A 15794-nucleotide genomic window follows, 5' to 3' on the forward strand; every position below is an offset into this window, starting at 1 on the left:
GAATGTTAAGTGCCATTGAGGATGCACCTGGTGATCCAATCCAAATCCCCCATCCCTTGAGTGTCCTCTAAGAATACACTTCCATCTTCCTAGTGGCCCACAGAAAACTCATCACAAGGACACAGCTGTGGCCTGGAAAACTTTGCAAAATGTTGAGAGTCACATAGGGATGCCTGGCAAGTGACCCTACTTGAATTACTGAGCCACTGTTCCCTCCTCTGCTGCAGATCATTTTTTGAAATTGAATGCAAGACACTTGGCAGTATGTGCCCTGTGAGATGGGTGTGAGAGCTGGAAGCCTGGAATTGCAGACAGCAAGGTCATCACCTTCCTTACCTGAGGAAGGTTGGGGTTCTAACCTTGGTGAGAAGCAAAGTCTATGCAGAAGGAACTGCAAGCCTCAAATCAGGCACCCAAAAGCCCAAGATCTGGTGATCAGGTTAGAAAATGCCAGCCATGGACAGTGAGGCTGGTGGAATTGGCCACTGATGAGGCTTCCTGTGGGGGACTCACCTGTGAGCTGGGTTGGTGAGGTGAGATAAGGTGACTTCTAGAGATTACCAAGGAGCTGAGGGGCCCTTCCCAAATGTCCTGAGAAGACCCTGCTGAAAACTCCCTCTAACCTAAGTGGAATAGTCAATAACTGGAATGTGTCCTCCAGTCATAGCACTGTGCAGGCAGAAGATCTGGTGACAGACAGGCCTGGAAAGTAACAATGTCTGCCCGGGTATTCCCAAGACTGCCCGAGAGAGGGGGGCTCTGATTTTCAATGAAAACTCACTTCCTAAGATCCAAGTGTCCGCAGGGCAGAAACAGGGCACACATGGGGCTGCCTGAAGGCATCTCACCTTGCTTTAATCCGGTGTCCATCAAAGAACCTTTGAGTCTAAGCGCTGGCCTCCTGAGGACTCCGCCCACCAGACAGGAACCGGGGCCTGAGTCAGTGACTGGAACCAGCCATCCCACCAGACTTCTCTCCCCAGACAAGCCAGCTTTCAGGCCTCAGTTTATAATTAGTCCCTTGTGGGTTTGGTTGGTGTGAGTCATCCCCAGAGCCTGCTGATTTGATTGAAGGTCTGTACTTTTAAAGCTGAGTGGCTGTGGCACTGCCCAGAGGGGTTCTGCCACGAGAGTCCAGCCTCTCCCAACTCATCAATTTGTACACTTTCGTGGCTTTCATCTCCCAGGGTTGGGGTAGATGGGGGAGTCACTGACAAGGGTCTGATCCAGGTTTCAGCCTGCTTCCTAACCCCCATACCGACTCTCACAGAGTTGGGAAAGCAAGGTAAAGAAAGACAGGATTTAATTTATCAGATAAGTTGTCAAGTCTACTAATAAACCTAGACATACAGATGCACCGTCTCTGCCTTCAAATGTTCACAGACCAGTGCCAGCCAAGGTTTGAAGGGAAGGGCAACACCCTCACAGTTCACAGAGATGTCATCAATCAAGGGCCTCGACTGGTCTGGTTTCTGATGGAAATTCCTGACTTGAGAAGTTTAGCTAATCTGAGAAATAAAATGTGCACCACTGAATACCCCTATGGGACAAAACTAGCTTGCATAGCTGAACCCAAAGGAAAGTGACATTTGAATGTATATTCAAATAACAACCAAGGTACCAAAAAAAAAAAAAAAAAAGAAGAAGAAGAAAAGAAAAAGAACGGCTAAAAGATAACATAGCAGCTTCAATACTGGTGCAGCAAGTATAGAAGTCCATGAGCAGTTTAGAAATGTTCCAGATGCATACTGAAATATGGGGACAATTATTTATGATGTCTCTTGATCCCAAAGTCTGCAAGACGAGGCTGGAGGAAATTGGCACCTGGGGGATGGAAAATTTTGGAACATATCTAGCAGCAAATGGTGATGGGTAAGGTGGGAAGGAGCAGAGAAGGGAGACGAGGAGGGAACTGACACAGGCACTCAGGTACAGAGACTGTACAAGGCACAGAGGGTTCTCCCAAGGGCATTCTGGCCTCTGCTGATATGGGTCCTGGCTAAGCCCTGACCCCCCACTGCTTAAAGGGCCATTACCAAAGCCCCCCTCCAAGAGAGGCATAAGCAGCTTTCTCACAAGTTGCTCAGGAACCTCTGGATTTCCATGGAGTTCCTTTTAAGAATTCAGGACATGCATTTGCTAACAGAATGAAATGGTGGTATTCCCTCCAGACCACTGCTCCATGGATTCTGCTGTTATGGCAGAGATCATTGCAAAATAAGGCGGGAGAGACAGAAGCACCCTTCACCATGAACAATAGAAGTGCACACCTGGAAAGAGAGAGTGTCTGTGTGTGTGCCAGACAGACAGACAGGAGCAGAAGCAATGATCGAATAAACAAACAAGAGCTATTTCCCCTGCGGAGGAACATTCTCCACGTGCAGACTACAGACCAGCCCACGGATGATGCTGGCCTTCCATGAGGCGACAAAGACCAGGAGTCATGCGTATAGCAGAGTCACAAGGCAAGACCACCAGGTTGAAAAAGCCAAGACAGATAAACGACCCCCGAACAAGAGAAACAAAAGATGAAGCTGCTAAGTGAGGATCACTTCTTTGTCACTTCCTTCCAGACGGTTCACAGATACGTCAAACAGATCCGGGGCCTCGGGGCCTTCGTGTCCTCCCTGACGGGTAAACACGTCTCCAATACATGGAGTTGGTCTTGGAGTCAATACATTTTCAATTGACGTGGAATTTCAACTATGATTCATAGCAGCTCTCTCTCCTCAATATTGGAATAACTTTCACCGATTTTACATAAATAAGCTGATTGGGGCAGACGCCCATTCTGTGCATAGCAACTGGGTGGTTCAAGGGTCTCCTGCCTCCCCGCCCCATGCCCAAGCACCTGAGATGTGGGTAACCTGAGTGACCCACAGTGCCCCCTCCATGCACCAGCATGGGGGCAGTAAAGGAACAAAAACCAGTCTCTGTTTTCAAGGAGTTTTCACTCCTTCTTTAAAAGCACAGATACCATCTCCAGTAAGCAACCATCACCACATTCCAAGAACCAATGTGGTTACCTTTTAGAGCTCTAAGACCAGGAGGCAAAGGACAGATGAGTTTTTACACAGGAGAAAAAGGGAGGAAGGTCTGGAGCTGATAAACCCACTTTGAAATAAAGCTCAGCATCCAAGAGTTAGCAGAACAGACCTGGGTTCCTGGAAGAGCGAAGGAATGTTCTATGGGGGAAACTGAGGCCAGCAAAGAAAGGTGGGATCTTCTCCTCCTCCCTGTCACCAGGCTGCTCTTCCCCACATGTTCTGCAGTTGGTCCATCACACTGAAACACTGCCACATGTATGCAACATACCACAAATACAAGTAACTATAAGTGACTGATTTTGGTGACATCCCTAACACTCTTGCTCCTTCCTCTCTACACTGTCTTCCTCTCCTCTAAACCACGCCCCCACACACACTCCCTCATTACCACCGCAGGCCACCTCACTCAATAAAGACCTGCCCTCACCCACCTCCCTAACACCACTTCTCAGTTCTCTGAGCCCTGTGCCCAGCGCAGCTCTATTCAACATCCCTGTCCCTACAACTGATCTTCATGGCCCAGCTCCAGCAGGCCCTCCCTGACATCTCTCAGATCCCCGGTCAGACACGGCGCACCCCACAACACCTGTTTGTACCCAAGACGCTTATCTCATCCTGCTTTGCCTTAAAGCCGGGAGATTCTGTATTCTGATCTTCAAACTGGGAAACAGTCTGATCAGAACTCATGGGACCCCTGGGACAGAATGTTTGTTCACTGAAAGCTAGACTTTGCATCAAATTTTGGAACATAAGGTACAGTAAGTAACCTGCCTTACAGCGAGTAAGCAATGATTTAAGGACTTGTCCTATCTCTCTTAGAAGCAAGACCATGTTTATTATAACAGCCACAGTTGGTAGCGTGGGGCCTAGGATGTAACAGTCACTCAGGAAATGTTTGTTGAATGTCGAGTATTAATTGGTGACATGAAGGCACATTGGGCTTCTCAAGGCCATGCAATCCACTCCCCGAGCTTCTGTCTCTCTTCCTATCAGAGGCAGTGGTGCTGGTCGAACTGACATTCCCCACAGCATGCAGCAGGCCATCTGCTCAATTCTGGAGTTTCTAACACATGGCGCAATGGGCGGAACAGACTGGGAGTCCAGAGAATAGGGGATAGTACCAGTCCTGCCACTGAACAGCTGTGGGGTCCTGAGCAAATCTCTTTACTGAAGCAGATGGACCAAGGACAGGCCCACTAGCCCAATAATGTTCCATCTTGTGACTGCTGATCTTTTGAAGTGGTTGTTGAGTCGATCACAGTTGTGGGGCAAACCAGATGTGGGGGTCAAAGCCACGCGCAAAGCCTGGGGAAGGGAGGATGTCAGCCTGGGAAGGGGCAAGAGCAGGGGAAGGGATGTGTCGGTTACACCAAGGCCCATCAGCCCATCACCTCAGGCTGAGCAACACACATGCGCGATTGACTAGACAGAAAAGGAGGGAGATGAACTATGAAGGGAATAATGATACTGGCTTTTGGATTTATCCCACCAAAGCCTTAAATACAAAGGCCACCGGAATGGTTGTCGTGTGAAGTCCAGCCAGCAACCTCTGGAATGGGAGTGCTGTCGGTGCGCGTGTCAAACCTGGTGATGCAGTCAATCTAACAGCCCCTTTAATTGGTGTCTCTGGGGAGCTGAGGACAAGCAGATCAATTAGAGTGAACAAAGGGAGGGGCAGCCTAGAGACCAGGTGGGGGAGGCAGGAGCATAGGGCCGCTATCCCTGGCACATGGGAAAGTGGCCCCAAGTCTCCCCCAGCCCCAGGTTTTCAGCTTGCACCCACCTTGCCTGGGACCTCCAACCCTCTTTCCTCCTTTCTCATTACACTTTATTCCTCAGGAAAATGTCTAGTAAATCCAGGCATGCTGACCTACAAAATGCTTGAATTGTTTGTATGCCTTATCCCCAGGGAACATTTTGGTTTGCTTAAGATAAAGGAATACAGGCTGTTAGGATATTTCCAGAAAAGCCAGTGAACCTTTGAGAGGAACAACCCCCCTTGGCTTTGGGGGGAGAGGTGGGGCCCTGCCTACCAGGCCCTGAACTCACCCGTGTAGATAATACAGCCCCAAATCGAATAACTAATCTCACACTGACAGTAGCCTGCTTGGCCTTTGGGTTTAAGAATTTATATGCAAATATGCATAACCCATGGACACAGATAATAGCACAGTGAAGGCCTAGCGGGGCAGAGAGGGCAGAGTAAAGGGGGTTAATGGGGGGAATAAGGAAGGACACCTGTAATACTTTCAACAATAAAGATAAATTAAAAATAAAACAGTGTCTGAACAGCAAACAATAATAAGGGGGAAAGAAAGGAAAAAGGGAGAGAGGAAGAAAACATCATTCCAAAGAATGAGAAGAGCAGAACTCTTTGTGGGGGGAAGATAATGAACCAAAATAGGCCCTGCTCCTAGATGTTTTCTGGCAAGACTTTAGAATGACAAATATGAAGAAATAATTCTGCAAGCCTCCTGGCTGTGTGTGGGGGGGAACCCCACACAACAGGTTGTCCAAAAAGAAACAAAAGTCTGCTTGGCCTCAATGTCAGATTTCAGAAGGCAGTGGAACAAAATTTACGACGTTTCAGAGGACAAAACTGTCCTCACACTTTGCCAAGCTGCCCTTGCCTTGAGCATGAAGATAATGAGCGGCCCTGCTCTGCGGTGTGAACCTGCCTCCTCCGTGAAGCTTCGTGAGCTCACTGGTGCGTGGCCCATGCGACCATGAAGGAACCCAACCATGAAGTGCTGCTGCAACAACGGTGTCAAGGTCACAGCTGGACTTCAGGTGCACTTTGCTGCTCCTGTCACTAAGCCTCCGTAGGCTGAAGGGACTGGGCTTCCAGGTACTGCCCTGAGCCCCATCCTGACTGAGGTCACAAAACACACCTGCCTCCTCTCCCGCCTCTGCCCAGCGGAACAAAAACCTCCCTGAAGACACACCTCCGGCTGTGCGTTGGCTCTTTGGGGTCTAGACTCCTGCCCCATTTCTTCTCTCATCCAACCAGCATTTGGCCTCCTGGCACCCTGTACAGCACCAGGATGGCTGCTCTAAGGGCCAGACAAGCCCTCTCTTTTCCAAAGGAAACTTGGCCATTCTTCGCTTCACTAATTTAGCACCCAGCCCCGTGTGAAGGGCTCAGGAGGCGCCCTCAAGGAATTTCCAGGCTAGTTATGGAGAGAAGTGTAGCAGACAGTCTAGGATGTTCACTCAACACCCATGCCAATAACCTTCTTCGTAGCCTATTTCTACTGTGAAGACTGGAAAGCTAGGCGCTTGATGTCCCAGTTTCCATGGCAGCCATATCGTATTTCTGGCCAATAAAATGCAGGTAGGAGTTCCAAGGCGAGTGTTACTTCTCTCACAAGAAGGAAAGGCTTGCCAGAAAGAGAAAAAAAAAAAGTCTTTTCCCCCTTTGGTCTCCCCTTCCTGCCTGGAACACAGATAAGACAGCTAGAGGTTCTGCAGCAGCCATCATGTGATCATGAGGCACCACATTGGAGGATGAGAGCCACAGAGCTGAGAATGGTGATGCAGCAAGACACAGCAGGTGTCTCAGAAAGAAAGCAGCTGCCCTGGCCCTGCGCTGGCCACATCTGGTTTCATGTGAGATGAGAAAAAGAAGCCCCTAATTGTTTAACGCTGCACTTCGATTTTCTGATACTAGCAGCCAAATACCTTCCTAACTGACAAAAGAAGACAAATGAAGTAACAACAAAATCTCACTATCAGACAGCTTCATTTTCTATAGTCAAATTGTTATAAACTGAGGGTTTTCTGTTTCAAGAAATAAGACCTTTTTCAAAACTATCTTACCTTATAATAGAGAAACATGCAAATTGACCGCACCTCCGCTATGCCCATGATTGGGCCAGCGGAGGCTGAGGGCGGGACTCCGGGTGGCCTGTCGACCGTTGATAAAATCAAGATGGCGGTGCCCAGTGGCCGCGCCCGAGCCGCTGCTCCCCTGGGGTGCCTGGGGTGATCGGCACCCCGGGGGGCGTGGCCGCGCCCGTGACCGCTCCCTGGGGGTGCCTGGGGTGATAGGCACCCCTGGGGGCGTGACCACGCCCGTGCAGCTGCTCCCCGGGGGTGCCTGGGGTGATAGGCACCCCGGGGGGGCGTGGCCGCGCCCGTGCTGCTGCTCCCCGGGGGTGCCTGGGGTGATAGGCACCCGGGGGGGCGTGGCCACGCCCGTGCAGCTGCTCCCCGGGGGTGCTTGGGGTGATCGGCACCCCGGGGGGGCGTGGCCGCGCCCCTGCTGCTGCTCCCCGGGGGTGCCTGGGGCGATTGGCACCCCGGGGGGGGCGTGGCCGCGCCCGTGCCCGCTCCCGGGGGGTGCCTGGGGTGATAGGCACCCAGGGGGGCGTGGTCACGCCCGTGTAGCTGCTCCCCGGGGGTGCCTGGGGTGATCGGCACCCCGGGGGGCGTGGCATGGGGGCGTGGCCGCTCCCCGGGGGTGCCTGGGGCGATGGGCACACCGGGGGGGCGTGGCATGGGGGCGTGGCCGCTCCCCGGGGGTGCCTGGGGCGATCGGCACCCCGGGGGGGCCGTGGCATGGGGGCGTGGCCGCTCCCCGGGGGTGCCTGGGGCGATCGGCACCCCGGGGGGGGCATGGCCGCGCCCGTGCCGCTGCTCCCGGGGGTGCCTGGGGCGATCGGCACCCCGGGGGGGGCGTGGCCGTGCCCGTGCCCGCTCCCTGGGGGTGCCTGGGGTGATCGGCACCCCGGGGGGCGTGGCCGCGCCCCTGCTGCCGCTCCCCGGGGGTGCCTGGGCGATCGGCACCCCGGGGGGCGTGGCATGGGGGCGTGGCCGCTCCCTGGGGGTGCCTGGGGCGATCCGTGTGAGAGGGATGTCCAACTGCAGGTTTAGGCCCGATTCCACAGGGATCGGGCCTAAACCTGCAGTTGGACATCCCCCGAGGGGTCCCATATTAGAGAGGGTGCAAGCTGGGCTGAGGGACACCCTCCCCAGTGCACAAATTTCGTGCACCGGGCCTCTAGTATTATATATTAACCTTTTCCTATCATCTGTGATGAGCTGAAATATATTGATAGCTTCGTGACTAAAGCAACTATATGCAAAGGGCTAGTAGCCCATTTTCTAAATAACTTCAAACTTCCATCAATTTCTAATATTCTTTTGGCTGTTTCTGTCTTCTATGACTCCCATTACAATTCTCAACAGTCCTACCTATTATAGTGCCTCTTTCTGCCTCTAATTTTTTGCTATTTGTTTAAATGCATATAGCAATTTTGTTAGAAAGGGTTGTAAGTAAGCATTAGGCTGGGATGAGAGTCCGAGGGGGTCTTTCTATCAAAATGAAGGCAGAGCAATATAGAGCTAGGGCATGAGCTTTCCTTACAAACTTTGGACCAGAGATGTTTTAGCTTCTCAGAAGCCTTGTTGTCATCTTCTTGATTTGTACCTTAACTTTGTCCTGGGTAAGTGAAATTACGAAGGACCTGAGAGTCAGAAATTTGAGGTATAAAGAAAAATGAGCCCAAAATAAGTCACAAGATTAGGGTCAAATGAACACTCTGAGTAGGCGGGGTTATAAACATTCATGGGCGGGAGAGATTCTGGTGGGCCAGAGTTAGGGGAAGCTTCCTGGCAGAGCCCCGAAGGGTGAACTGGGCTCTCTAGGAAGGTGATAACATGGACAAAGTCTTGGAGGTATGAGGAGGGCAGCATGGTTGGCCAGCAGGCTCAGGCAGAAGAGTAGAGGCAGATAGACCATGAGAGGAAAGTGAGGGCTGAAATGTAACTCTCTGAAGAGCCAGAACCCCCCTCCCAGGGCGCAAGGACCACAGACAGGCGCTGAACCCACCTTGGACAGGAACCAACCTGCAGACCCCCCCTTGTTGTTGTGGCCAACAGAGATCTTCATCAGCTGCCCCAGATCGGGGGCATCCAGTGTGAACTTGTCTTCAGCTCCCTTTTCAAAGTTGTTCTTTTCACTCTCCAGCCTCCGCTCCCCTGCGTGCACAACATGCAAGAAAATTACAGTGAAGACCAGAGGACGAGAGAGAACCGACTCCAAATCCTAATGGTCTACCCACTGAAGGATGGTCTCCAAGGTCAACTAGGGGAGGAGGTTTTGTAGGGGGTGACAGGCGGTATGTGGGCATTTTCTGTACTTCCACTCAATTTTCTATGAACCTAAAACTGCTATAAAAATAAAGTTAAGCCTGGTGGGTGTGGCTCTGTGGTTAAGGTCCATCTCTGAACCAGGAGGTCATGGCTTGGTTTGACTCTATTCCCAGTCAGGGCACATGCCCAGGTTATAGGCTTGATCCTCAGTAGGGGCCTTGCAGGAGGCAGCCAATCAATGATTCTCTCTCATCACTGATGTTTCTCTCTCTCTCCCTCTTCCTTCCTCCCTGAAATCAATAAAAATATATTTTAAAAAATAAAATAAAGTTAATTTTTTTAAAGTCAACAAGGGAAACGTGAACATATACCAGTATATGTGTGTGACGTTTATATATATATATATATATAAGAGATTTATTTATATATATATAATTTAGATCTTGCTCTCCTGTAATTTTTTTATTCATATACTTTATTGTCTTTCCTTTGTCTCTGGTGTCTTTTATCATGCAAACTTCTTTTGTTTTAATGGAATTTATCAATACTTTCCTTTATTATTTTGCTTTTAGTGAATATTTGAAAAAACTCCATTCTAAAAAAGACACTCTCTTAAAGTTTCTTCTAAAATTTTCATAGAGTTGTTGTTTCACATGTAAGTCTTTAAGTTATTTTTGTATAACTTCCATCTGGAAGTTATTTTTGTATATGGTAAAAGGTAAAAAAATCTAATTTTATCTTTTCTCATATGGTGAGACAATTGTTCACACACCAGTAATTGACTGTTATGTCCTTTTCCCACTGATTTATAATGCTGCCTCTATGTGTGTTTCTAGACTCTTTATTCTGTTCCATTGGCTTATTTGTTTATCCTCCATCCATATGATGCTGTTCCAGTTTTTAGAGATCTGCAATGTTTTAATATCTGGCAGGGTAAATATCCCCATATTGTAAATATACTTTTCAACATTCAAAATTGTCTTGGCAATACATAGTTCTTTATAAACATGAATTTTATTAGCAGCTTAAGCTGTAGGATATGGCCCTTTGGAAGTGTGATTAAAATTGCTCTGCATTTATAAAATAATATGAGAACATTTGACTTCTTAATAAATTTAAGTGTTTGTTTTTTTTCTCATCCATGAGCATAATATATTTCTTCATTTGTTTAGGTATTCTTGTATATCCTCAAATAAAATTTTTTATATTTCCATAAAACTCTTTTGTTAGAGTTATTCTTAAGTACCTTATAATTACTATTAGAAGTCACATGTTTTTTTAAATTAAATGTTTGATTATTGTTTTTATTAATTTTTGTATATTAATCTGGTATCCAGCACCTTTATTAAATTTCTCTCTCATTGGTTCGAATGACTTGTAAATTCTCCTAAATTTTGTAAATGATGATTATTTTTTATGAAAATTAAAGTTTGTTTCTAAATGGAGTGAAAGGTTGGAGTTTCTCCTAATTTTATTTCTTATAATCAAAGACTGTTGTCTCAATGATATTGAATTATTTGAGTTTGTTAAGGCTTGCTTTGTGGTTTAGTATATTATCATTATCTGCTTGAAAAAATGTGTGTTCTCCACATTTGGATGCAGGAATCTACATACTTCCATAAAATTAAGCTTATTAACTGTGTAGTTAAAATCTTGTGCAGCCATATTAAATTTTTATCCATTTAACGTATTATTGATGTTGTGTTAATATCTTCCACTATGATTATTTGTCAAGTTTCTCCAAGAATTTTGTTAATTTTTACTTCACATATTTTTGGAATAAGTTGCTAAGTTTATATAAGTCCAGAATTATCATATCTTTCAGGTTTATTTTTGTTTTTTTATTATTGCCTAATATACTTCTATATTTAACAAGGCATTTTCCCTTCAATATTAATTTGATGGATACTAATATAGCTATACCAGCTTCTTTCCTGTTGCTGATATGTTCCTGGAATACTTTATCCCATCTTATTTATTCTCAGCCCTTCTGTATCATTTAAGCTGAGTTCTATTTATTTTCATTTAATTTGAGAACATATATCCTTTTACTGGTGAGTTTCATTTATTTCTACTTATTGTGATTATTTATATATTTATCTTACTTTTTGCTTTTAACTACATCTTTTCTTTATTTCTCTTTTCTCTTTTCCTGCATTCTATTGGATGGACTGAGTTTTTATTCTTTTTACTTCCTCTATTGGTTTAGAAATTATACATTTCTATTTTCAGTGATTAATTTTATAATTTTAATGTACATACTTGACATTAAAGCCTAAATTTAATATCTCTACTCTCCTAGGATAGGAGAATGGAGTGGGACCAAAAACTTTATTATGTTTTAACAATCATTATCTACTTTCCTTCTCAAATATTATTGTTTTTTAGTGTTTTGGGTCCATAGTTTCTCATATCCTGATAACAGTCATTATTGTTATCACTTTGTATATCAATGCTTGCTTAGATTTGTCACATAATTATAATTTTTTGGCTCACTTTTGTTTCTTACATCCCACCCTTCTTTGGGGTACAATTTCCCTTTTCTTTAAGCATATTCTTTAGGGGTTGGTTAAGTATAGGTCTATGAGTGGTAAAGCCCATTTCTCTTTGTTTGCATGGAAATTCCTTAACTATGCCCTTATTCTGGAATTATAACCTAGCTGGGTACAGAATTCTAGGTTGATATATACTCTTGCTCAAAATACTGAAGATATTATTCAATGAACTTATGCCCTCTATAGGTTGATGATAGGAATTTGCTATAAATTTAAATTTTTTATAGAAGGTAACCTGACAAATCTGGTTACTTTTAAGATCTTTCTCTTTGCCTCTGGCTTCACCATAATGTATCTAAATGTGGATGTTTTTATTTATCCTGTTTAATGACTCATTTTCTTACTTTAACTTGAAGATTCATATCTTTGCTCAGTTTTGAAGTTTCAACCATTATCTCTTCAAATATTTCCTCTCACCTGTTATATATTCTCTGTTTCTGGAACTCCTGCTTAACATCTATCAGAACTTATTCTCTCCTTCATGCCTCATGACTTCTCATTTATATTTTCCAACCCCTTTTCTCTCTGCTACATCTGGATATTTTGCTCATATTTATCTTATAGTTTACAAATGCTCTATTCAATAGTTTCTAATGGTGTGGATTAAGCCATCTCTTAAGCATTTATATTTATTCACTATATTTTTTCCTGTATTTATTTTATTTTATTTATTGATGTGAGAGAGAGAAAAAACCTTGAAATGTTGTTCCACTTATTTATGTGTTCATTGGTTCATTCTTGTATGTGCCCTGACCAGGGATCAAACCTATAACCTTGGCTATTGAGTCAACACACTAACCAACTGAACTACCTGTCCTGTATTTTTGTTTGCTATATTTTTCATGGTACCTGTTATTTTCTTCAATTGCATATTTCATGTTGATAGTTTAAAATACTTAAATTATAGCCTTTTTCAGGTAACTCTATAATCTGAAATTCAGCAGGGAGGTGGCAGAAGGTGTGTGTGTGTGTGTGTGTGTGTGTGTGTGTGTGTGTGTGTGTGTGTTAATCTCATTGTTTGTTGTATCTATTGGTGCTTAGCCATGTTGAATTGTGTCCATAAGTGTTTTGTGGTTTTGGAAACTGAATACATCTTCAGTACTTCATCTATAGGAATCGCAATTCTTCTGCTAAGCACCCAAGGGTATTACTATCATGGAACCAATTTTCTGTATTTGTGGGAAAGGAAGTCGCCCAATTCTTCTGCTAAGTACCCAAGGGTATTACTAGCATGGAACCAATTTTCTGTATTTGGGGGAGAGGAAGTCCCCAAAGCACACTTGTAGTATAAAATCAAACCTCAAGCCCACATGTGGTACAAGCTTAAGGTAACAATTTCTCAGCAATTGTCTTTTTAATCTGGAACTCTTGCAGAGATAAGTTTACTATACTGGTGAGCAACTGTTTTCCTGTTCTATTTTTTCACTGAAAATGTTCCTGTGAACCTTCAAGACTCCTGTCTTTATGTGTGGTTCTAATTTTGCATATTTTGCTTCATGAAGGGCCAATAGCTCATTTTATGACCTCAAATGGTATAAAATCCACCCTGTAGATTGCTGAATGTGAAAGCTCCCTCTTTTCAAGAGCCACAGCATCAATTCGTAGCTAATATTTTGGTTTTGAGTTCCCTCTTCATTTCCGGCACCTGGAGACCTTTTTTATTCTTATAAGCTCAGCAATGCATTTTGAGTTTTTAAATATATTGTGTCCAAAATTAACATGTCTCGGTAGCTGTACTGTCTCCTATGTTCTTCTATTAAACTGGCAGGAGCAGGAGAGAACCATCTGCCTCACTTCCACTGGCCTGAATTTCCTCCTAACACCTGTAGCTGTGTCTGTGTCCTCGGTTCCTGCTCCATCTATGAGGCCAAATCTAATTCTATCCCTGGCCCCATTCTGGTCTGCCCCAAACCACTGCATTGGATCAGGCCAGGCCACGTCCCAAAATATAACTCAGGATGGACATGCAGCTTAGGGAGACAAAGGGGGCAAGTGAGAATGAGTTCCGTGGTGATTGGAGCTTGGATCTGCTCTAGGGTGAAGGGCAATTTTAAATCAAGCCAAAACCTAAGCACACCTTATCCTGAAAACACATTACACACATAAATTTTACAAGATGAACACCTTATTGCCCAGGGGAGCCCTTGACAAACCACATCATAAGAAGAGAGATCCTCAACAGAGGAGCCTAGAGGATGACTGGGGCTGTGAGGAGGGGAGGAAACAGCCCACCTAAGAAGCAGTTTCTGGGCATGGTTTGTGAAAAAAAGAATTTCAAACCCATTACCTGTGTCTCCATATTCTCCAAAGATATTGATGAAGACATCAGCATCTGTTCCTGCACCAATGACATCACCAGTATACACCTTAATTTCATACCTGTTACCTGAGAATGAGGACAGAGAAAGCCTCGGTTCATTAGGATCCCAAGGAGAGAAGAACAGAGGCCCCAAAGTAACTACCACACTATCCACCCTTCCCTCTATCTGTGCATGAATTGTCATGATCACTGTCAGTAACTGAGCAAAAACCACGTTGTCTGACATTGGTTCCAAACGTTCATTGTTAATACGTAAGCATATCAGATCAACACATTGTACACCTTAAACTTATACAATGTTATATGCCAGTTATAGCTCAGTAAAGCTGAAAAATAGTCAAATGGTCATTTTTAAATTGATTGCATAGCATAAATCAGAGGTAGAGTGGACTTCAATTTTTATCTACTAGCATGTTGCCTTGGGATGCATGAATCAGCCCAAATCCAAGCTGCCGCACTGAACCACCCCAGCACATTTCCCCTGGATATTGAAATGCCTCTTACTGGGCCCCCTACTTCTACTCTGCCTTCTCCAATCTGTTCTCCATACTTCATCACAGTGTAAAAATTTATTGGAGAAAATGGATTCTGCAAATGAAAATTGTCTAGGCTATAACCAATGCAAAGACTAGAGGCACCAATAGTAGCCAGCAAATGCACACTTAGAAATTACCATTTAAAGACCTGTATCTGCTTCTTATATCTTTGCTCCATTCATTGAACACTCAAATGTCTCTGCCGTGGCCTTGGCCTCAAGGTGGGCTAGAACTCAATGTAAATTTGACAACATGCAGAGCCCTACCCAGGTCTCCCCAGCAGAAGCCTGACTTAGGGTGGGAGCAGAGGGTAGGGGGTGCTGTGTGGTGTGGGAAGGGAGATTCCACTAGCTTTCCTTTGGGTGCCAACAATCCAAGGCCTGAGGCAACTTTTCCTTGCTTTTCTCTTCCTGCAATGGCTTTCTAGTTTTTATGTAGCAGAATCTTTTGTTCAGGTATCTTCTGCCCAGTATATGAAGCTGATAAAAATTAGATGGTTTTCATTGAGGCCCAGAATCCTGGCCCCTCTACTTACCTTCTCCCTAGAGCCTTCCCTGATGCCCAGGGGTTTTTATTCTCTGCGCTCCTTGGCTCTGCTATGTTGTCTGTGTCAATGATTTCCAAGTTCACCAACTACTACCTTCTGCTTTTACTATTTCCCTCAGATAAGGCTTCCAAGTTCCTCGAGAATACTTCAGGGGACTCACAGAGGACATCACCTACACAGCCCTGAAGGCTGGTTTTTGACCTGCTGAGAACCCTGAGCTAAGAGGGAGCAATGTCTTCTCCTTCTCAATCCTCACTCAAGGAGACCCATCAGGAGGAGGGAAGACCCTCCAATCCTTGCCCCAGCTGAAGGCTCCAGTAGGTTAGTCCCTCTCAGATTCCCAGCCCCTCTTGATTCACCACAAAGAGCCCTCTGAAACAGAAGACAAAACCAGGGCCTTCAGAAGAGGCCAGACCCAGGCAACCCCGAGGTCAGTGGCTTGAAACTTGGGCCACATTCTGGCTCCCTGGGGAGCTTGCTAACAAGGTAGATTTCCAGATCCTCTCAGGGGGATCGTGAGACATGTGATTGTAAAGGACCGGGAAGACCTTGACCATGTCCAATTGATCCTGCTCTTGATCGTCTTCCAAGTTGCAGAGGCCTCCCACTCGGTGGGAAGGGAGAGATTGATTTTTCCCTCCTCTTGCTGGCAGGGCCTCTGAGAGCCTTTCGTTTGGTTCACATTCTTTCTCA

At 45.5% G+C, this 15794-nt stretch overlaps 1 protein-coding gene across 3 annotated transcripts in view; it reads right to left on the bottom strand.

The window, feature by feature from the left end:
- Window positions 1-15794, bottom strand: part of LOXHD1 (lipoxygenase homology PLAT domains 1) — a gene marked incomplete at both ends in the record, with an annotated part of 109399 nt that overhangs the window by 73220 nt on the left and 20385 nt on the right. For all 3 annotated transcript variants that reach the window (XM_079785083.1, XM_079785082.1, XM_079785081.1), the window contains 2 exons: window positions 8881-9029; window positions 13986-14084. In XM_079785083.1, the coding sequence (XP_079641209.1) occupies window positions 8881-9029; window positions 13986-14084 (248 nt within the window). The remainder of the gene's footprint in view (window positions 1-8880; window positions 9030-13985; window positions 14085-15794) is intronic.

This window comes from Cnephaeus nilssonii (assembly GCF_951640355.1).
Source record: "Cnephaeus nilssonii genome assembly, chromosome: 11".
Classification (NCBI taxonomy): Eukaryota; Metazoa; Chordata; class Mammalia; order Chiroptera; family Vespertilionidae; genus Cnephaeus; species Cnephaeus nilssonii.